Source organism: Ips typographus, linkage group LG1 (genome assembly GCF_016097725.1).
Source record: "Ips typographus isolate SLU linkage group LG1, UJ_Ityp_2.0, whole genome shotgun sequence".
NCBI classification, from domain to species: domain Eukaryota; kingdom Metazoa; phylum Arthropoda; class Insecta; order Coleoptera; family Curculionidae; genus Ips; species Ips typographus.
Genome location: NC_138422.1, coordinates 29288679 through 29313208, shown reverse-complemented (window position 1 = coordinate 29313208; position 24530 = coordinate 29288679). Strand labels below are relative to the sequence as shown.

The 24530-nt window shown below is 30.4% G+C and overlaps 1 protein-coding gene and 2 long non-coding RNA genes across 3 annotated transcripts; 2 read left to right on the top strand and 1 right to left on the bottom strand.

Moving 5' to 3' along the window:
- The first annotated feature begins 8412 nt into the window (after nt 1–8412).
- LOC145728691 (uncharacterized) lies at nt 8413–10197 on the top strand. Its single transcript, XM_081979108.1, has 2 exons — nt 8413–8575; nt 9662–10197. Exon 2 carries the CDS (start codon nt 9717–9719, stop codon nt 10002–10004), a length of 288 nt encoding a protein of 95 aa, XP_081835234.1. The 5' UTR covers nt 8413–8575; nt 9662–9716; the 3' UTR covers nt 10005–10197.
- Nucleotides 9520–9741, bottom strand: LOC145728696 (uncharacterized). Its single transcript, XR_014178143.1, has 2 exons — nt 9630–9741; nt 9520–9592 (listed from the first exon to the last, which is right to left on the bottom strand). It is a non-coding gene; the product is annotated as an uncharacterized LOC145728696 (long non-coding RNA).
- Nucleotides 10198–17385: 7188 nt separating the features above from the next.
- On the top strand, nt 17386–24000 carry LOC145740598 (uncharacterized). Its single transcript, XR_014181482.1, has 2 exons — nt 17386–17889; nt 23104–24000. It is a non-coding gene; the product is annotated as an uncharacterized LOC145740598 (long non-coding RNA).
- Nucleotides 24001–24530: the final 530 nt, after the last annotated feature.

Sequence of the window (24530 nt, the reverse complement as noted above, 5' to 3'; positions counted from 1 at the left end):
CTTACCATCATAATATAATAATGAAGGCTACTGATAATATTTAATTAGTAATAATCATCATAAGTAATCGACATTCTAAAGTTAGATTTTTTTCGAAATTGAATTGGGCTACTAAGAAAAATTGTTAGAAATTTACATAATCTGTCAATACGGATTCTCCAACTATCACTAACATCAATCCTTGACGTCTAGAAATAGAATTTAGCTTTAGGGCAAACCTAGAATTGGATCTATCTTTGCTTTGATATACTGCGTTTACAGGGTCTGCTACTGACATAATCCGAATAGATCAAAATTACTTGCGGCAAGTACGTAATATACGGTACGTTATAGAATGAGTAAAATTGGTTAGAATTTAAATAAAATTCTGAATGGTTTGAGTTTGAGTACATTTTTGTAACACGAACGTACCCAGTGGCAAAGTTTTTTGTCCAAAACTTTGTAATAACTCAATACTGCAAATTGATTTGCAATTGGTCACACTATCCAAAATTGTTCTTTGAAAATTGACTTTGTTGTTCGCTTTTTCAATATCCAGAAATTTTGAATATTTTTATAACGAAGACTACAATTTTGATACACAAATTACACTAAATTCAAAATAAGCGGTCGTAATAGCAACAAATTTACCAAAGCACTCTCTAAGCAATAACATATTTTTTTTCAAATTGCTTGATCCGATCGAAAACTGGGTTTGTGCAAGTTGCATTTTCCCATCCTATAAATGCTCATTTATATTCAACCGGACTATTGGGTGAATATAGATGAATATTAAACTCCAGCAGTAAAATCGTTATTGTCGTTCCACCCGATCAGCAATACTAACTGCTTGCTATACCTAAAGTAGCAAATCGATTTATACAAAGAACTTAAAATAAATTGTTACATGAAGCGTATTTATACAGGGTGTCCCTGAAATGACTCTCTTGGTCAAAAATAAGGCGATCTAAGCACACTTACTATATCCAAAGTTGCTTAATTTTGCCGCTACAGGGCGCCAAATTTCTCAATTTGATATCGTTTTTTCAAAATAATTCCTAAAGGCGCTTATCGATTTTTACGAGATTTAGAACCACAAATTACTACTTAAATTGACATGTTTTCACCTTAACTATTTTTCAATTTTTGAATGATTGTAACTTTTTTATTTAAACTCTTATGGATTTTCCTAAAACGCCATTAGAAAAAGAATACAAAATACTACAAAATGAGCCAAAACTGGCGTCTCTAGCTTTTCATGGTACCGAGATATTGAAGTTCAAAAAGTAGTAAAAAAAGACTCCGTATACCATTCTTTAATTTTTTTTTCAAAAATGATTTTTTTCTACTTATTAACCTAATTTAAGATTCTTTGGTATAAATATGACGTTTGTTGTGCATTGGAACCCTCGTGCAGCAAAATAAAAAATTGCCAAAATTGCACTTTTTGCAAAAACGGCATTTTTCCAATTTTTGAATGATTGTAACGTTTTTATTTGAACTCGTATAGATTTTACTAAAACTCCATTAGAAAAAAGATACAAAATACTACAAAATGAGCCAAAACTGGCCTCTCTAGCTTTTTATGTTACCGAGATATTGAATTTCAAAAAGTAGTAAAAAAAGACCCCTAATACCCCCCCATTCTTTAAATTTTTTTGAAAAATTAAAGTGCTTTTTATATATTTATTTAACCTAATTTAAGGTCTTTTCGTATAAATATAACCTTTGTTGTGCATTGAAACCCTCCTAGAGCAAAATAAAAAATTGCCAAAATTGCTCTTTTTGCAAAAATGGCATTTTTTAAATTTTTGAATGATTGTAACTTTTTTATTTGAACTCGTATAGATTTTAGAAAAACGCCATTAGAAAAAGGATAAAAAATACTACAAAATGAGCGAAAGCTGGCCTCTCTAGCTCTTCATGTTACCGAGATATTGAATTTCAAAAAGTAGTAAAAAAAGACCCCTAATACCCCCCCATTCTTTACATTTTTGGGAAAAATGAAAAATTTTAAAGTGCTTTTTTTCTACTTATTTCACCTAATTTAAGGTCCTTTGGTATAAATATGTCCTTTGTTGTGCATTGGAACCCTCCTGGAGCAAAATAAAAAATTGACAAAATTGCACTTTTTGCAAAAATGGCATTTTTTAAATTTTTGAATGATTGTAACTTTTTTATTTGAACTCGTATAGATTTTAGTAAAACGCCATTAGAAAAAGGATAAAAAATACTACAAAATGAGCGAAAGCTGGTCTCTCTAGCTCTTCATATTACCGAGATATTGAATTTCAAAAAGTAGTAAAAAAAGACCCCTACTACCCCCCCATTCTTTCAATTTTTTTGAAAAATTAAAAATTTGAAAGTGCTTTTTTTGTACTTATTTAACCTAATTTAAGGTCCTTTGGTATAAATATGACCTTTGTTGTGCATTGAAACCCTCGTGGAGCAAAATAAAAAATTGCCAAAATTGCACTTTTTGCAAAAATGGCATTTTTTAAATTTTTGAATGATTGTAACTTTTTTATTTGAACTCGTATAATTTTAGTAAAACGCCATTAGAAAAAGGATAAAAAATACTACAAAATGAGCGAAAGCTGGTCTTTCTAGCTCTTCATATTACCGAGATATTGAATTTCAAAAAGTAGTAAAAAAAGACCCCTAATACCTCCCAAATCTTTCAATTTTTTTGAAAAATTCAAAATTTTAAAATGCTTTTTTGTACTTATTTAACCTAATTTAAGGTCCTTTGGTATAAATATGCCCTATATTGTGCATTGGAACCCTCCTGGAACAAAATAAAAAAATTGCCAAAATTGTACTTTTTGCAAAAATGGCATTTTTCAATTTTTGAATGATTGTAACTTTTTTATTTGAACTCGTATAGATTTTACTAAAACGCCATTAGAAAAAGGATGCAAAATACTACAAAATGAGCCAAAACTGGCCTCTCTAGCTTTTCATGTTACCGAGATATTGAATTTCAAATAGTAGTAAAAAAAACCTACTACCTTGTTGGTTTCAAATATCGTAAAAATCGATAAGCGCGTTTATAAGTTATTTTGAAAAATCGATATTAATTTGAGAATATTGGTATCCTGTAGCGGCAAAATTAAGCAACTTTGGATATAGGTAAGTCTGTCTAAATCGCCTTATTTTTAGCCAAGGAATTTGCTGTTAAGCGTTCAGGGACACCCTGTATTTTCTATGGGCAACAAAACTAAAACGGTAAAGTTCCAGTATTTGAATAAAATTTCGAAATGTGCTTTACACGATAGTTTTCACCATTTTTACTAAAAATTACGTGTAATATTTGTGACAAAACCACGAAAATGTCTTTTTGGACGTGCTTGCAATACTTTTATCACAAACCTATCAAAAAAACCTTTAACTACCAGATTAATTGTTTAAGAAAATAATCCAGTTTCTTGCTGGTAATTCCGAAAAATATATAACAGTCTGAACAGTTTGGTTTCCTGTAATGAATAGTTTTTTTGCAAACCAATCTTAACGAGTAACGACTCAAAGATGAAAATGTTTTACATAAAATTCTAACCAAATTCTCCAAAAAGAAATCCTGTTATTTTAAGTATTTTGCGGGCATTTACTTGTTCATTAGAAAGCGAAACGATTTCATTCTAAAGCAGATAACAACTTCCTCGCTATTGGAACATTTGGAATTGGAGTTAATACTGGAATAAAACTAGCTATTGTTACTGGTTGGTTATGTCAGACTGTTTTATCAAAAGTACTGTTTCGTAAGAACTCCTTTGATACTAATATGCTTGAAACTCGGTTAATTGTTTAACTCTCTAATAGTTTCAGACAGAAATCTTTAGTTTTCGTTTCTACTGTTTGTTTTAACAACTGCGTGGAAAGTGAAAAAACCAAAAAAACTCGCTTTTAGCAAAAATAGGATAGTCACTTTCAAACTACTTTCTGTTCTTGCCAACTTGCCAACGCTTTGAAGTTGAATATCGTAATTTGGTCAATTAAATAACTTCGGCTGCAAAGGAAATAGTTCCTGACTTAAGGTCTGAAAAGACTTTAATTATTAGCGTTTAGTTCAATTTCTTTTAATGTTCCAGCAATTTCCTACTTTTATAAGCAATTTCTAGTTGGAAATGAGACTTTTACGAAGTGTCAAACGTTTACAATTTGCTATTTTGTTCAAACGCACTTACAGCTTCATTCTTCAATTAAAATTGTCGACATTTTGAGTGTTTTACTACAGAACTTTGTTATTGAGGACAAAGAATATCTAATTTCTAATTTACAATAGTCTGGGGCAATAAATAACAATTTTCGTCGGTCAATAATCTTAGTATCCAATAAATCACGACCTAGATAATGTCATTTAATTTATACTTACGCATGCAACTGACAATTTTCCGTTTATTATCGACATTTACTTTTAATCCCATGACATAGGTATAAACGAGACAAGAACTTTTGAAAAAGTAAAAATGCGTAATAACGCGTTAAAACTAAAACAAATATTACTAAGTGTGAATTAATACAGTTTTTACATGATAACACTAGTATTATCATTATGTTCCAACATAATTTTCCATTACGCAAATATGTAACCTAGGTCTACACTTCTTGTTTCAATATTTTGATAAAACACTCGGGTCACGTTTTCGATTACATTACATCAAAGCATTCAAGTGCTTCTCCTATCGCAGATAGTCATACAATAATGAAGTGCAATTCAGTGTTCGAATGCCTTCGGAATTAGAATCAATACGTCAGAGATTGTTGGCAAATTACTCACATTAATCTTGCTATTCATCATGCAAGCTACGCTATTAAACCAAAAAAAAAAAAACATGGTTAATTAGGTGGGATAAAATTTAAAATATAAGATGCATTTAAACCCTCAGACAAATTCACAAAACTAAATTACCCATGCATGTTCCGTTTAAATTGCCCGGTAAACTTATTAAGGAGTTCCTGTCTTTGAGTGTTTACAATCACATCCGAATAAGCCGCCTCATTTCCTTTCAGGTCGGATTAGAACGGATTGAGGCAACGGAGAGTCTTAAGCTTTAATTATCATTCAACTACAAGGGAACATCGAACGAAACCAAGAGGAATTTACTTAAAAGACTAGTTGAGAGTTGAGGTATTATGAAAGTTTCATATTAAAACTAGACTTTGTGTAAACAAAATTGAAAATGGATAAGTTTTGCATGACAGGATTGATTTTCTCATATTGCTTTTTTATTGCTACAGTTTCATTTAAAAATGAATTAAAATGTGTAACTCCACTGGTAAAATACTATCATCAAATAATCAATTTCAGACATGCTCTCAGGCGGTTTAGAAGCAAATTAATTAATATTATTTTCTCAACATTTAAGTCGTATTATTAGCTAAAACATACACTTTTAAAAACACCTACGCAACAGTTTTAAAAATACTCTCCAATTCGAATATGGTCAGATGCCAAATTTTCCAAAACAATAACATTTTCATGTTTCGTTAACTCGTGATTGTTGTAATGAATTGTTTTTCAACTGTGACTTTGCCATAGGTGGTCATAGACCTGTTTCTTTCACTTTACTGGGGTATACAAATTTTGTATGAATGTGCTTAGAGATTAATGTCATATTTGTACACGTGATTGTTGGTAAATTATGCTGTACATTCTAACCAAGTTGTTAATAAGTAAATATTTTAGATACAAGGCACGAGACATCTAGGTGGTCGTGCAGTTACGGTAAATTTTATAGTACGTAAAAATTAGCACAAATCAAATTTTAAAAAGCCTGTTAGGTACGTAAAATTTGCCTAATCTGGATTGGGAATTTTTTATAATCATGGATAATCAAGTTTTCTACTATTTCGCTATTAAAAATAGGATGAAAAATACTACAAAATGAGCCAAAATTGGCCTAATTAGCTCTTCAAGTTACCGAGATACTGTATGTCAAAAAGTAGTAAAAAAACACCCTTAATACTCTCCCATTCTTTCAATTTTTTTGAAAAATGCAAAATAGTTTTTTTGCACTTATTTCACCTAATTTAAGTTTCTTTGGTATAAATATGCTCTTTGCTGTGCATTGGATCTCTTATGGAGCAAAATAAAAATTTGCCATTTTTGTCATTGTCATTTTTGTATTTTTGAGAGGTTGTAGTTTTTTTATTTGAACTCCTACCAATTTCGTTAACTCGCCATTAGAAAGAGGATAAAAAATACTACAAAATGAGCTAAAACTTGCCTCTCTAACTCCTCACGTTACCGGGATATTGAATTTTGAAAAGTACTTAAAAACTACCTCTTTAAATTTTTTTGAAAAATGAAAAATTTTAAAATGCTTTTTTTGTGCTTATTTTACCTAATTTAAGGTTTTTGGTTATAAATAAGCCCTTTGCTGTGCATTGGAACCCTTATGGAGCAAAATAAAAATTTGCCAAAAATGCACTTTTTACCAAAACTGTCATTTTTTGTATTTTTGAAAGGTTGTAACTTTTTTATTTAAACTCCTATCAATTTCGCTAAATCGCCATTAGAAAGAGGATAAAAAATACTACAAAATGAGCCAAAACTCGCCTTTCTAACTCCTTACGTTACCGGGATATTTAATTTTGAAAAGTACTTAAAAAAGACCTCTAATACCCCCCCATTCTTTCAATTTTGTTGAAAAATGAAAAATTTTAAAGTGCTTCTTTTGCGCTTATTTCCTTTAATTTAAGGTCCTTTGCTATAAATATGCCCTTTGCTGTGCATTGGAACCCTTATAGAGAAAAATAAAAATTTGCCAAAAATGCACTTTTTACCAAAACTGTCATTTTTTGTATTTTTGAAAGGTTGTAACTTTTTTATTTGAACTCCTATCAATTTCGCTAAATCGCCATTGGAAAGAGGATAAAAAATACTACAAAATGAGCCAAAACTTGCCTTTCTAACTCCTTACGTTACCGGGATATTGAATTTTGAAAAGTACTTAAAAAATACCTCTAATACCCCCCCATTCTTTCAGTTTTTTTGAAAAATTAAAAATTTTAAAGTGCTTTTTTTGCGCTTATTTCCTTTAATTTAAGGTTCTTTGGTATAAATATGCCCTTTTCTGTGCATTGAAACCCTTTTGGAGCAAAATAAAAAATTGAAAATTTTGACAAAAAATGCCATTTTTTCAATTTTTGAAAGGTTCGAAGTGGTTATTTCACCTAATTTGAGGTCCTTTTTTATAAATATACCCTTTGCTGTGCATTGGAACCCTTATAAAGAAAAATAAAAATTTGCCAAAAATGCACTTTTTACCAAAACTGTCATTTTTTGTATTTTTGAAAGGTTGTAACTTTTTTATTTGAACTCCTATCAATTTCGCTAAATCGCCATTAGAAAGAGGATAAAAAATACTACAAAATGAGCTAAAACTCGCCTCTCTAACTCCTCACGTTACCGGGATATTGAATTTTGAAAAGTACTTAAAAAAGACCTCTAATACCCCCCCATTCTTTAAATTTTTTTGAAAAATGAAAAATTTTAAAATGCTTTTTTTGTGCTTATTTTACCTAATTTGAGGTTTTTGGTTATAAATATGCCCTTTGCTGTGCATTGGAACCCTTATGGAGCAAAATAAAAATTTGCCAAAAATGCACTTTTTACCAAAACTGTCATTTTTTGTATTTTTGAAGAGTTGTAACTTTTTTATTTGAACTCCTATCAATTTCGCTAAATCGCCATTGGAAAGAGCATAAAAAATACTACAAAATGAGCCAAAACTTACGTTTCTAACTCCTTACGTTACCGGGATATTTAATTTTGAAAAGTACTTAAAAAAGACCTCTAATACCCCCCCATTCTTTCAATTTTTTTGAAAAATGAAAAATTTTAAAGTGCTTCTTTTGCGCTTATTTCCTTTAATTTAAGGTTCTTTGGTATAAATATGCCCTTTGCTGTGCATTGGAACCCTTATGGAGCAAAATAAAAATTGGCCAAAATTGCACTTTTTACCAAAAATGTTATTTTCTCAATTTTTGAAAGGTTGTAACTTTTTTATTTGATCTCCTATCAATTTCGCTAAACTACTATTAGAAAGAGGATAAAAAATACTACAAAATGAGCCAAAACTCGCCTCTGTAACTCCTCACTTTACCGAGATATTGCATTTTGCCTTCGGTATAAATTTGAAATATACTTTTTTCGTGCAAAATTAGGTTTTGTGAAAGTTTCATTATTAATGTTGCTGAATTCATGACACGCCCCCTACTCGTAAACGTTAAAGTCCAGTTTTTATTTATACCATCAAAATATTTCTAAAACACAACGAATACAACTAAGCAAGTGCAAAAAGCTGTTTTCCGCAACCCACACAAACCAAAAATTGTATTATGGTGTTTTTGGACTGCGCGTCGACGAAAATGCTCGTGCTGTTGCCATATCACAAGACTGTAACGTCACAGAAACGCCTCTTATTTACTTTTCGTAATTATACCATCGTTTTACTGGCATGTCGTATTTAAGCAACAACAAAGTGATTTGGCGGTACCGTTTGAAAAACACCAGTAATCTTATCGAAAGTAGGATAAAAATCGAAAACTCGTGTAAAACGTTTCAGTTGGTGTTCAGTTGGAGCTCAGAAAGGTGAGTTTGGAACGTAGTTCTGCTAGTTTGTACGAGTGTTTTTAGTGTTTATCTCTATACAGTAATGTACAATGTGTCCTACCTTACAGGAAGCTCAAATTTGTTTTAGAAAATAATGTCAACTAATTTGAAAAAAAAAAGACATTTTCATGGTTACGTAGGGCTAAAGTTACTCTTTATTTAACCCCTACAGATTACTAGAAACATTTTTTTGTTTGCAATTATAACGGAACTAGAAAATTTGCCTTTTTGGTTAACACTCTTGAATTGCGTCAAACTAGTTGACTTGATGTAAACAAATCACTTTAATCCAATTTTAAACAAACGTAAGTGCGCCTAATAATTTTAAAGTTCAGGATAGAATTTTATACACTCATCATGATTTAGCTGAATTATCTTCATTTTAAAACCTTTTAAGTGCCTTAAAACCACAATTTGTACGACTCATATGCGAAGTTTAAATAAAGTACAACATACACTAATTAAATATGGCCTAAAATCTTCGAAATACAAAACTGCCTTTTTTAAAAAAATCTGTCGTCAATCATAATCGTTTTCAATGAGCTGTTGAATGAATTCCGTATAATATCACTTTAATGAGAAAATTAATTCAATGCTCACTGTAGCGACTGAAAATATCAAAATGTATTCCCTTTGACGAATTGGTACGATAAATCGGTTTCCCGATGCACAAAGCCAATAATAACTATTAAACCGGATAAATCTTCATTTCGGATCGTTTTCCAATACGTTTGCCATTGCTCCGAGCACCAAAAGAGAATAATTTTCTTTTAATTGTGTTTGACATGAAAAATGTGTTTGGAATACGGAGTTGTGGACTAGCATTCTGTTTGTACATATAGAAACATAAATTGTAGTAATATTTGTCAATTTTTCTTCTCAACAAGCAAGAATCAAAAAAATAATCAAGAAAAAGTGTTGACATTGATTTAATGAATCATGAGTATCAACAACACACCTGCTTTAAGCCTATGAAATCTAATCTCAATTATAAATCTGTGGATTATAAACCTTAATAATGAAAAAATGGTACATAAGTCAATATAATCAACATTTTTGTTTCAGCTAGCGACTGAATCCACTCTGTTCTTTCTCCACACTTTGGAAGACAATAATCAAGATGGATCAACAAAAAATCTTCAACCGCTTGGAGTCCTACGAGGCCCAAATCTCCAATTCAGCGGACACCAAGTCGGACATGTCCTATCACTTGATGAAACAGTCGTTGCATAACATTTGGAGTGCCATTTACTCGTCGGAAAACAGCGACTCCAAGGCGACCAACATTAAGAAATGTCAGGAGTGTCTATCGCATTTGGAGAGAAAAGTGGTGGAAAACGAACAGAAAAAGTATCAGTTGTATTATGGGAAAAATCAAGGCGTTTCCAGAAGAGCAAAATGTTGTTAACCAAACTAATAATTTGTTTGGACATTATTATGGTTAAAGTTTTTACTGTACTTAATTTTAATTTACTATTATTCTGTGATAATTTATTATAGTATTTATATTCATTAATGGATACTTCTAGAGAAGCTGCAGTAAATTGCATGTTTACTTTCATAACTTTGATAAGTGTATGATATATATTTTTTAAAGAAAATAGCCTGGGTTTAAATATTATTGTTTTAACATTCCTTCATTGAAGATTCCTTCATTCTTCATACAGTAACAAAAACAAAATTTCTTGCTGGGATATTTTTCACTATAATTTTCAGTCCTTCTGTTTTCTCTCGAGATGTTCTTGATTAATCCATCCTAAATAAAATATTCGTTGGCGAATCCAAAATCCAATTTTGCAGCTAACAAGTTTGCTCAATGTATACTGGAGGATGCGGAAATCGTACAAATTGCTTTTGTTAATTTAATTCTCACGAGCTTATTTACAAAAAGGGTTATCGAATTCAACGTTCTGCCACGATAAATGGTAAAACACTTTTTGGAAAATGTTTTATTGATCTCCTACTCAAAATTGTTGGATAAACAAGCTATTTGCTCTTCATGACATTGTTATTATTGCTATTTGTGAGATATTTATGAGAGTACGGAAATGTTAACTAAAAGTATGTCAAACAAGAATCTTACTTAAATGGATCTATTGTGTATTGCTCGATTAAATGCTATTATAGAATACTCAAATCTGTATTATCAGATGAAAGTTTTTAGGTTATGAAAATATGTGTTTTAAAATATTATTTCTTTAACTTAAGATCTTGAAGTTAAACTGGCAAAATGTTAAAATTTTCATCAATATTATTTGTTGTTTAAATATCACAAAGGCTAATTACTAATTTTACCTACGACCGTCAGTGCAAGTAGGCAATTACGCATAGTTTTCAGTTAGATAATGACTGACTTTACGCACAATTTTACGGTCCTAAACCAACTGACCTAATCCTGGAAAAAATTGTTTTATCTCATAAATTTTTAAGTAAATCATAATATAATACATAAACATAAACATAATACATTTACCTTTACGTCAGACATGCTCTAAAGCATTTTACGCACTCATGGAAACTTTTTCCATATTGTGCACAAAACGCTGCTTACAAGCACTACTATAATACTCGTAATATTTTCATCAATAGGGTCACCAAAGCCATTGCTGTGATGTATTTCATTATTTTCCTTAATTGAATTTGCTAATTTGCACAAATAGCGAATAATTGAAATATAGTTTGAAAATAGTAGCAGGTACAGTTATTGAACTGTAAAATTCATCGGCAATTAATCCGACGCAAACTGTGTTATTTTGTTTGCAAAATTTCAGAACGCTATTAATTTAATTTTTGTCCTGCTGCAGGCAATGGAAATGCAGTAATAGTACGAAATAATCAGTGTTACAAAAAATTATAGTTCTATGCAATTAATAATTATTGATTTCAGAAAATAACCAAATTTATTTCGAATTAGTAGGAGTACTCGGTTATTACGTTACAATATCAACCAATCTAGTAATAGAACCACGCCTCTACAGGGTGGTCCAGTTTTAAGTGTCAATAATTCACCATTTGACAGCTAATCAAAAAATAAGTTGACTTGCATTATGTCATTTTTCTGAAAAACGTTTCCTAAGGAATATACAGTCCTTCAAATTTCAATTTAAAAAATCGTTTTATAGTTTAAAACTGAACATCCAAGACTTGTGAAAGTCCAAATTTGTACTGAATAGTCTAAAAACTTTTTTACTACTAGGAATGGTCTTATGATTCGCTTTCTCAGACTGCCATCCTGGTTGAGTGTCTGAAACTGGCATTTAAGAACTAAAAAAAGTCCGGAAATCAAGACAAAGATTGTATTGTGCATGAAACTCATTTTTTACTACTAAAAATAGTATAAAAGTTGACTTTTAATGCTAGAACGGATCTTACTAAGACTAAAGAGAGTCCAAAAGTATATTTTCAAGACTTCAATTGGTGTACAACTGAATTTGCTGGACTGGACAACAAGTCTAGAAGTAAATTAAATATTCGGACTATTTTATTTCTAAAAATTAGTTCTCAAGACTATTATTGTAGCATTTGGTACCAAAATTTTGTACTTTTATTACTGAAGAAACTTGACTTTTGGAAATAGTCTTAAACTTAATTTTTCAGTCTTAAAAAGCATTAAAAACAGTCTGAATTTCTTAGAGGTGCTACAATTTATTGCACCTATGAGTGTAGAAGTCAATTTAATAGTGAAGAAGCTTGAAATAACATTTTCAAGACTATGGTCAGTGGACACACTGGCTTTTAGGCCTGATAAGTCAAAAACTTTGTAAAGATAGTCTTGAAACTCGATTTGAGGCACTGAAAACAGCCTTAAAACACTAATAACAGTCTAGTTTATTAAGAAATACCCGAATTTTTAGCACTGAGGTGTCTAGAAGTCGATTTAATAGTGACAAAGCTTGGAATGCTATTTTAAGTCTATGAAGAATGTAAAAATTGTTTTTTAAGTTTGCTATGTCAATAACTTGGTGAAGATAGTCTTGAAACTCGATTTTCCAAGCTGAAAGCAGTTTTGAAGCACTAAAAATAGCCCAGAATTCGAAGAAAATGAAAAGCAAAGTAAAAAGCACGAAAAGTTCGTTTTCAAGACAATTTTCATGAATCTAATGTCAATGTCCTGCATCTAAGACTATTTTCAAGACTAAAATATTGAAATTTGTCTTAAAATTATGAAAACTTACTTCAAATGCAAATTTTGAGCTTCTGATGTCACTTTTCATTAGTTCAGTGACATTTTGGGGGTCAAGTCAATTTTTAAGGTTTAAATGTATGAATTTGTTGTAACAAATTCTTGAAAAAGTAGTTTTTATGTCTACAAGTCAATTTTCAGTATTAAAGTCTCTCGATTTGCATGAAAATTGGTTACAAACACAATTTTTAAGCTTCTGAAATTTTTATCTTTTCTAAATCAATTTTCAAAACTAAAGTCTTTCAGTTTGTCTGGAAACTATGAAAACTGGCTACAATAATATTTTTTAAACTTCTTAAGTGAATTTTCCGTTTCCAAGACAATTTTTAAGTTGGGTTGGGTTAGTTTTGGGTCTTTGACCGTAATAACGTGTAATAAAGTGCTTGTTCCAAATTTGATCAATATTGTTCCAACGGTCTGACAGTTATGACAAAAAAAAAACGATTTTTTAAACAGAAACTTGAAGGACTGTATTTTCTTTAGGAAGCACTTTTCAGGAAAATGACATAATGAATGTCAACTTATTTTTTAATTGGCTATGGATTGGTGAATTATTGACATTTAAAACTGGACCACCCTGTATAATAATTTTACTATGCACTTTTGACCTCGATGCAAGTTCAAAAACGTCAATTTACCAAACTAAATACAGTAATAATTCAAGTGATGTAAAGATATTTTTATTCCGTTTATTTTTAAGACCAATGATGATTAAAGATGTAATGTAATTAGTGTTTACAGTTTACAATGTAACTATTATCGATCAAAACTGAAATGCCAAATTTACTTGGCTCTACCAACAAAAATGTGTAGGAGAATTTAATTTCTAAATTTAGGAAGGTACAGACAAGACAATTAATATTTTCTCACCATTTAAGTAGTAACAGTAATAAGCAAAGTTTATAATGGACTTCCTACGTAGAAGCCTAAAATACACTGTATATTTAGGACGATGGTCAGTTGCCAAGTTTTTTTGTTAACAGAACCGACAATAATATTTTCAAGATTCGCTAACTCGTGACTTTTTATTTTTGTAGTTGATTTAATTGTTGTACCTTATAAACTATTTTAGTTTTTTCCATATTATGCTAAAAGATTTAAAAAGCAGAGTTATGTGGTTTTACTTTTTAGACTACAACAAACTGATTCAGAATAATAAATACTAATATTTACCGCATTAATCTGGAGTTACTGCTTTGTAATAAGATTTCATTTACCAGTAACTGGTATCTTCTAGTATGCTTTATTAGTCACTTTATGCCGAATTCTCAATTTTCAAAGCAGAACTAACCGAAATTTGAATACATCTTGTTTATTCACGTGCATGTAAATGAAGTTTATGCGAATTTGAGCTAAGTCGATAATGAGCAAACATTTTAGATGCGAGGCACGAAATGTCGCATTGTTGACTGTAAATTTCTTAGAGCAATAACACAACCGCAAATAGTATCAAAATTAATGAAAAAGAAAGGAATTGTAACAGTGAGAAATATATTAAAGAAAAAACCCACAATATGTTATTTCTTCTTTTATTTTGAGTATAATTTAACAAACAGAAGTTATTTCTCTGTCGTACAACACTTTGTACATCCTTTCTCTACTAAAAACAAATTAAACGGATTTTGTTATGTAACACCTACACATAAACATTTCTCATTTACGCTTGATTTAATTGAAAAATAGGACTATTTAAAAATCTACTGAAAATTGCTAATACACATTTTTCAAAAACCAACTACATGAATATCGCTCAGATTTTGGAAAAATTTAGATTAATCTCAAAGTTTTTCAATTCTGAATTATTCTACATTTTCGGTGCATTTTATCAAGAAAAACGTTTAATGTTTTAAATCCTTGTGATGTTAATTATTATGTTAAAGTTGGCCAAAACAGAATTCGCTTATTTCTGTTTTGTACTGCAAATAACAATTAGCCATTTTTGTTGATAACTTATGCACAAACCGTTTAAAGAAAATCATTATTTTGAAGTTTGACAGCGCATTTAAGTAACACTTTACATATTTTTTTAAACTTATGATATGCATGCAGAAGGCCATTAATTGCATATCACAATATCACAAAAATATCTAAAGAATTTCAAAACTCGTGCATTATTAGCTTGTAAATGTAATGCAAATAACTACGTCATTGTATTAAAATTCCAAGTAAAATAAATATCAATCGATCATTCGGTTGATTATTGAAATTATCTATAAGCAATTCTTAAATATGTATGTCGACATCCTGTCTGGAAATTTTAATTAAATTTTTACAATCTTTGTGGCCCACGAAGCTTGAATATTAGTGTCAAGTCGAAAATAAGTTAAACAACAAAAAAAAACCCACAAAAATACAATTAAATAAAGACGTATATTTTCTTATAAGAAAATAACACTTATGCTAAGAGTTTAACCGAACTCAAGTTAAAAATTATCTCGGATATGCTGAAAATTGACTTAAAAAGCTTAAAAATGTCAAATTGAAGGACTTTAGTCTTGAAAATTGACATAGAAACTAGAAAATTGAGTTTAAAACGGTAAAAATTACATTGAGAAGCTTAATTGCCTTTGTCAGCAGTTTTCATAGTTTTCAGACAAATTGAAAGACTTTTGTATTGAAAATTGACTTGGAAACTGTAAAAATTAACTTGAAATGCTTAAAAACTGTCTTTGTAGTCAGTCGTCACAGTTTTCATATAAATCGACAAACTTTAGTATTGAAAATTGACATAGAAACTAGCAAATTGAGTTTAAAACGGTGAACATTACCTTGAGAAGCTTAAAAACTGTCTTTCTAAGCAGTTTTCATAATTTTCAGACAAATTGAAAGAGTTTTGTATTGAAAATTGACTTGGAAACTGTAAAAATTAACTTGAAATGCTTAAAAACGATGGTTTTAATTTTTTTTTCTCATCACTGGATTTTTTCAGAAATTTCAGTTTTTTTTTTACTTTACTTGTTCAATTTGACAAAATAAGTATCTCTTATAAAATTCTGATTTGAAACTTTGTTTACGAGATAATTGAGTTATTACATTCAAAGACCCAAAACTAACCCAACCCAACTTTGTCTTAAAAACAGTAAAAATTGACTTAAGAAGCTTAAAAATTGTCTTTGTAACCAGTTTTCACAGTTTTCAGAAAAATTGAAAGACTTTAGTTTTGAAAATTGACTTATTAACGAGTAAATTTACTTTGAAACGGTGAAAATTGACTTGAGAGGCTTAAAAATTGACTTGTGCTTTAAAACTGCTCTCAGCTTGGAAAATTGAGTTTTAAGACTGTCTTCACCAAATTTTTGACATACTAGACTTAAAAAAACGATTTTTAAATGTTCTATAGGCTTAAAAATGTCTTAGATGTCCCAGTGCTAAAAATTGGAGCATTTCTTAAAAATCTAAACTATTTTTAGTGCTTTAAGACTGTGTTTAGCCTGAAAAGTCTAGTTTCAAGACTATTTTCACAAAGTTTTTGACTTATCAGGCCTAAAAGCCAGTACGTACACTGTCCATAGTCTTGAAAATGTCATTTCAAGCTTCTTCACTATTAAATTCATTTTCACACTCATCGATTCTAAAAAAAACTGTTTTTCTTGCTTTAAGACTGAAAAATCTTAATCGTAATTAATAATGGTAAACATCAAGTTTCAAACTCTCCAGTAATTCTTCAGAATTAGTCCAAAAAAAATGAATTTGGACAGTTTCCAGTGTTTCATTAAATTCTAGACTTGTTTCAGTCAAAAAATTGAGTTGTATACCAATTAAAGTCCTGAAAAAAATCTTTTGGACTCTCTTTAGTCTTAGTAAAATCATTTCTAGCATTATAAGTCAACAGATACCAGTAGTCTATGTAGTAACAGTCTTTGTCTTGATTTGGACAATGGATTCTGAAAAAAACGTATTATAAGATTATTTTTAGTAGTAAATAACACCTTTTCACCTTTTTAGACTATTCAGTACAAATTCGGACTCTCGCAAGTCTTGAATGATCAGTTTGGCATTACTTATAGTCTAAAAAACTGAACGCCAGAAAAAATTTGTGTAAAAATCCTGTTTCTTTGATTATTTTCAGTGTCAAAAATTAACTTGTGTACCTCCCAGATGACCAAATTTGAATCCTCTCTTTTTTTGAGTTTTAAAACGTAATAACCCGATTATCTCGCAAACAGAATTTTAAATCAAAATTTTGCAAGACATATTTCCTTCTCCAAATTGAACAAGGAAATTAAAAAAACTGTAATTTTTAAATAATATCCAGTAAGGGTAGAAAACAGAGTGGGAAAATGAAGACCATTGTCCTTCTGTATCAACGCCACTAAACAATTTTGACAAACGTTATTCACATCACATAACGAGTATTCATTTCATAAGTACTTAAGTCTGATAGTTACAAGAAAAAATACATTTTTTAAACTGAAATTTTGAGGACTGTATCTCTTCCTTAGGAAGCATTTTTCAGGAAAATTACCATGTCCACTTATTTTTAAGAATTATCGACATTTAAAACTGGACAACCCTGTATTTTCTTCTGGATTCTGCTGGAGTATAAAAAATATTATGGATTTCACTAAATTTTTGCAAAAGTAGTTTAGTTTTGATTGTAGGAAACTGATCCTTTTTCTCCTAGAAATACTACCGTTTTTTTTAAATGTTAATACTGGCTTTTGTTACCACTAAATTGCAATATCTCACCTTGATTGGTACATATCTATTTTGCAATTTATAACCGCAATTACCAACAAAAGTTTTGCTACTCTAGTTGCATTATAGCCCAGATTCCTGTTATTAAAACAGCTAGCAAAATAACAACATAAACAAACCTTAACCTTGACAATATCTACTCGAGCGAGAAATTGTGTGACTTTCCTATAGGCGGCAACGAGAATGACTGTGACGTCGCCAGATCACAAGACTGGGACGTCACGGGAACGTCGCTTATTTACTGGGCTTGCCATAAATATACCATCGTTTTGCTGGCGGGTCGTATTTTAGCGGCAACAAGGTGTTATGGCGGCACGGGTTTGAAAACAGTATTTATCTTATCGAAAGTTGCATAAAATCCGCATTTTCAGTGTAGGAGCAACCAGTTGGTGTTCAGTTGGAGCTTAGAAAGGTGAGTGTTCAAAATGCTACTTACCACACACTAAAAAAAAATGATTTTATAAATGTTGTCTAATGGAATTATTGCAAATTTAGTTAAAAAGAAATTTTAAAGAAACATTATTGGTTGTGTGATTTTGTTTTGTTATTAACCAACCCCGTATCTCCAAAGATAAACAAAATACCCAATTTAGCCTAAAACTGCATTCTGCTTATGACTTAGTTGTTAATTTTTGAATTCTGTAACTCTAGTTGAATTAAAAAACTATATTATACTTTACACTGTAAAAACTGAATCCTCAGCCTCACTCTTGATATGCACCGATATCTTCGAAACGACAAACTTTTCTCTAAAAAAAGTTTTAAAACTTTTTTGTCAAAACTGGATGATCTTTTAACTAATTTTAGTTGGATAAGCGAGAAATACAGAAAATTCAACTTAAAACTCGTTTTGCGGAAAATCGGTGTTTTGTTGGATGGCCAGCAAGGTCTCCAGATCTTAATCCCACTGGATTTTTTTCTGATGAAACAATAACAGAGAAAACAACTAGAATTACATAATAAAGATACAACAGATTGGTATGCTGCCAACATACACATTTTCAACACTTGTTAAGTTGATAATAATATTTAAAAATTACAATTTTATTTTATTTTCACTGTTTTTCATCAGCTTTCAAATGATAAAAGATTCACTCTGTGCAATACCTTTTTAGTATTATCTTACTTAGGCCGGGTAGGTTTTTAGATTTACTCTTATCGATTTGGGAAGAAGTTTAGGAAAAATGAAAAAACTAGTTATATTTATTCTGAGATTTCCGCTTTGCCTCAGAAATCCTGTTTCAAGCTCATATTAAGATAGAGCCTACGGTAGGTTTTTTAGTGAGTTTTGTCTGTAATTTAGTGATATTCGTTAAATTCAGAACACGTAGAAATACATTTCCACATTCTGGAGATTTGTTTTTAAAAACCATTTCAAACCTTGTTAATACATACATTATAGGCTTTCATCTATATACAGTGGGACCCATTTAGAATGGAAACACCCCTATAAAATTTTAGGTTATTAACCGATTTCAATGATTTTTTTTTGAAATAATTAGGAATGAAATGTCTATTACGGGAGAAAATTTTAAATATTTATTTCAGTTTTCAGGTCATATTACGATACTTTTTCTTGATAGAAAATGGAGAATTTTTATTAGCGATTTTTTTATTGAAAAAATTACTACGCCACTGGATCTATAGTGCTTTCAAATAGCTGTGACCAAAATTTCATAAAAATCCATTCATTAATAACAAAGTTATGACAAATTAAAATTCAAAAATCCTCTAAGCTAACGGTCACAAAAGAACACCCTGCATCAACTGTTGCCATAGAAATGGTGTTACTATTTACTTGTTTATTATTACTTATTAATTGATTAATTTCTAAAAAAAAAAAAAATCAAAAAAAAAATCAAAAAAAAAAAATCAAAAAAAAAAAAATAATAATAAAAAATAAAAATTTTGGTCACAGCTATTTGAAAGCACTATAGATCCAGTGGTGTAGTAATTTTTTCAATAAAAAAATCGCTAATAAAAATTCTCCATTTTCTATCAAGAAAAAGTATCGTAATATGACCTGAAAACTGAAATAAATATTTAAAATTTTCTCCCGTAATAGACATTTCATTCCTAATTATTTAAAAAAAAAATCATTGAAATCGGTTAATAACCTAAAATTTTATAGGGGTGTTTCCATTCTAAATGGGTCACACTGTATATCCTGAAAATTTAAAAATATATTTATATCGCTTTCTTTTACCAGTAAACGTACAATTGCCTGATTGGACAATAAATTTCGTGGTCAAAGACGGAAACCCTAAACCAGCAAAACGTATCCCTTTTGACGAATCGGTTCAATAAATCGACTTCTCGATACACAAAGCCAATAATAACCGTTTGACCGGATAAACCTTCGTTTCGAAATGTTTTCCAATACATTTACAGTCAGGGCTAAAAGGGAATAATTTCCTTCTAATTGGTCGTGACATGAAAAGTGTGTTTGGAATACTTACGTTATTACCATTCGTTATTCGGAAATTTCCTGTATTAACTTAAGTGATAATTATAGTATTTTGGCGTTACATAAATTGAATCAGCACTTTTAAATTTTCCTATTTATAAGTAACATTTGCTTACTTGTTAACAGGATTTTACTACAGTTTGTCTGTAGACAAGTCGGGAAATTTTATCGTTTTTAATGAACAAATTGCGTTGGATACGAGAGGTAGATTGGCGAGGTATTTTAGTATACACACCCGAGGTAATTTGAGGTATTATGAGGCAATTTGCCAGTATTACGAAGCATTATTATTATTTATAAGGTATTTTAGAGTATTTTGAGGTATATTCCAAAATCTTCATTAAGATTTTCAGTGAAATAAAGGAAATTTTGCGATATTTTATGGAATACAATGCAGTAGACAATATAGTGTATCAATATAACAAAATTGACTGAAAAATGTAAAATCTTGACAATTAATATTCATTACAAATTATCATAATAATTTACCAACTTTACATCATTTAAACTACATTTTTAAGGTCACGTGACTGTTTTTGACAGGTGTCAACTCGACTTTACAGTGTTGCAAGCTCTAAAATTGCACAATCAAAGCCACGTGATAAGTCTCTTACAAATTCAGCCTTTACAACTGTCTAAATTTAATTTAACGAGTTTTTAAAGTTTAAAAAACATTTTAACGGTCACATGATTAAGTTTGACAGATGTTCATTGGCCTTACAGTGGTTGCAAGCTCAGAATTGCATTATCAACGTCACGTGACGTGTATTTTGCAATTTAAGTTTGTACAACTGTCTAAATTTTATTTATCAATTTTCCAATGTTGGAACTGCGTTTTAAAGGTCACGTGACTGTTTTTGACAATGTCAACTGGTCTTTACAGCGTTGCAAGCTCAAAAATTGAATTATTCAAGTCACGTGACGTGTATTTTGTAATTTAAATTTTTACAACTGTCTAAATTTTATTCATCACTTTTCCAAAGTTTAAATTGCATTTTGAAGGTCACGTGACTGTTTTTGACAATGTCAACTGGTCTTTACAGCGTTGCAAGCTCAAAAATTGAATTATTCAAGTCACGTGACGTGTATTTTGTAATTTAAATTTTTACAACTGTCTAAATTTTATTCATCACTTTTCCAAAGTTTAAATTGCATTTTGAAGGTCACATGATTGTTTTTGACAATGTCAACTGGTCTTTACAGCGTTGCAAGCTCAAAAATTGAATTATTCAAGTCACGTGACGTGTATTTTGTAATTTAAATTTTTACAACTGTCTAAATTTTATTTATCACTTTTCCAAAGTTGGAATTGCGTTTTAAAGGTCACGTGACTGTTTTTGACAATGCCAACTGGTCTTTACAGCGTTGCAAGCTCAAAAATTGAATTATTCAAGTCACGTGACGTGTATTTTGCAATTTAAGTTGTTACAACTGTCTAAATTTTATTTATCACTTTTCCAAAGTTTATACTACATTTTGAAGGTCATGTGACTGTTTTTGGCAATGTCAACTGGTATTTACAGCGTTGCAAGCTCAAAAATTGAATTATCCAAGTCACGTGACGTGCATTTTGCAAATTAAGTTTTCGCAACTGTCCAAATTTGATTTATCAATTTTCCAAAGTTTAAACTGCGTTTTGCAGGTCATGTGACTGTTTTTGACAATGTCAACTGGTCTTTACAGCGTTGCAAGCTCAAAAATTGAATTATTCAAGTCACGTGACGTGTATTTTGCAATTTAAGTTTTTACAACTGTCTAAATTTTATTTATCAATTTTCCAAAATTTAAACTGCGTTTTAAAGGTCTTGTGACTGTTTTTGACAATGTCAACTGGTCTTTACAGCGTTGCAAGCTCAAAAATTTAATTATCCAAGTCACGTGACGTGTATTTTGCAATTTAAGTTTTTACAACTGTCTAAATTTTATTTATCAATTTTCCAAAGTTTAAACTGCGTTTTAAAGGTCTTGTGACTGTTTTTGACAATGTCAACTGGTCTTTACAGCGTTGCAAGCTCAAAAATTGAATTATTCAAGTCACGTGACGTGTATTTAGCAATTTAAGTTGTTACAACTGTCTAAATTTTATTTATCACTTTTCCAAAGTTGGAATTGCGTTTTAAAGGTCACGTGACTGTTTTTGACAATGTTAACTGGTATTTACAGCGTTGCAAGCTCAAAAATTGAATTATCCAAGTCACGTGACGTGTATTTTACAATTTAAGTTTTTACAACTGTCTAAATTTTATTTATCACTTTTCCAAAGTTTAAACTACATTTTGAAGGTTTATGTGACTGTTTTTGGCAATGTCAACTGGTATTTACAGCGTTGCAAGCTCAAAAATTGAATTATCCAAGTCACGTGACGTGCATTTTGCAAATTAAGTTTTCGCAACTGTCCAAATTTGATTTATCAATTTTCCAAAGTTTAAACTGCGTTTTGCAGGTCATGTGACTGTTTTTGACAATGTCAACTGGTCTTTACAGCGTTGCAAGCTCAAAAATTGAATTATCCAAGTCACGTGACGTGTATTTTGTAATTTAAGTTTTTACAACTGTCTAAATTTTATTTATAAATTTTCCAAAGTTAAACTGCGTTTTGAAGGTCACGTGACTGTTTTTGACAATGTCAACTGGCATCTTTATGTTGTCACCTAACCTAACCTAAAAACTGTCACGTGACTTAAAAAAAAACAATTTTAAGCTTTTGAGTGTTCAAAATGTGGAAAAGAAGAAAGAAGTCATTTTTATTGAATCATTAATCCTTATGACATTTTGACAAGGCTCAAAATGTCATGTACAAATTGTCAAATCAGACATGCTACTTAATTAATCTGACCTAAAAACGGTCACGTGATAAAAAAAAATGTCAAGGGTGTATTTCATCAATTGTCTCAATACCAGGGGCCACAAATATGTAGGTAAACATTTTAAGGCATTTTGAGGCAGTTTAAATAACTTAAAGGCATTTCAATGTATTTCAATGCAATATGAGGCAGTTTTAAGACATTCAAAAGCATCTCAAGGTATTTTGTATGGAAAAAGGCATTTTGGTGTATAAAAAATTATCGGCGGTCTACCCATCGGTTGGACAAGACAAATATTATGATTTGCCAGATTTAGTATTCTAACATCAATATTTAGACGTTTTTATTGTTTCAGCTAGCTACTGAATCCACTAAATTCAAAAAACATCACCAGCTAAGATGGACCAAAAAAAAATCTACAACCGCCTTGAATCCTACGAGGCCCAAATTTCTAATTCAATGGACACCAAATCGGACGTGTCCTATCACATGATGAAGCAGTCATTGCATAACATTTGGAGTGCCATTTACGCGTCCGAAAGCAGCGACTCTAGATCCACCAACATAAAGAAATGTCAAGAGTGTTTGACAAATTTGGAGAAGAAGGTGACGGAAAATGATCAGAAAAAGTATCAGCTCTATTATGGGAAAAGCCAAGGCATTTCCAGAAGGGCTAAATGTTGTTAACTACGTTGAATTATTGCTCAATTTGTAGAGCAAAAATTATCTCACTTATTACAGTTTAAAGTACTTATGTTGAAGTTAGTCAGTTTTATAGTTTATATTAAACTTGAATATTGTTATTATCACAGTTACTTTAAGTGTCCTGGATAATTTTTGCCTTACTATACTTAATTCCTTTCTTACTACAATTCTGTGATAATATTTTTTGTACTATTAGTATAATGTTTATGATGTGTATAATTATGGACTTTTGCTGGCAAAAGCTGCGGCTTTAAAATTATATTTTTCACACATAAACTCGTTCTAAATTGACGGGTTTTTAGACAAATGGCAGCAAAAATTATAAAAGATTAATTTAATTAATGGACGGGGTCAGCAAAGCTTGTCATCTCGCTCAATTCAGGCAAACTTCATTAAAAATAATAAAATACGATAAGCAACAATTTCAACGCAACGTTTGTACAATAGAACATTGTTTTAAGGAAACACAAGGGCTTTCATATTGTTAAATTTAAAAGAAAATCCTATGAAATTTATATTGTACTAATAAAAGGTATATTTTATCAAATGTGTTATTTAATTTTTTATTTTATTGTTTCAGAAGAAAATTAATTACGATTCAGGATAAAAAAAAATTACTAACCGCGATTTAAACAATAATTTGAGTCTGTCGTTCTTTTTAATTTATATTCGTGTCTAAATCATAATTAGTGATTAATCTAAATATTTCTTCTTTAATTTCTCAGCAGAGTTCTTCATTACCAGAAGCAGAAGCTATCTGGCATCGTCAGAAACTAACTGGCATTGTTAGAAATTATTTGGCAATGCCAGAAACTATTTGACAATTGTCTGAAACCATGTGGCATTGCCAAAAATTATCCAGCATTCATCTGACAAATGTTAGAAACAATCTGACAATTGCCTGGAACTATCTGAAAGGGATTATAAGAACTCCCATCATTTTTGTGAAAAGTAATAGATTTTATGAAAGAACGACTTTCAAAGCTCTGCTAAAAATTCGTTGTTTAGACGTTTATTGCGAAATATGAGCAAGTTTATTGGACGCGATGCATGAATATTACTTTTGAAAATGCGCTC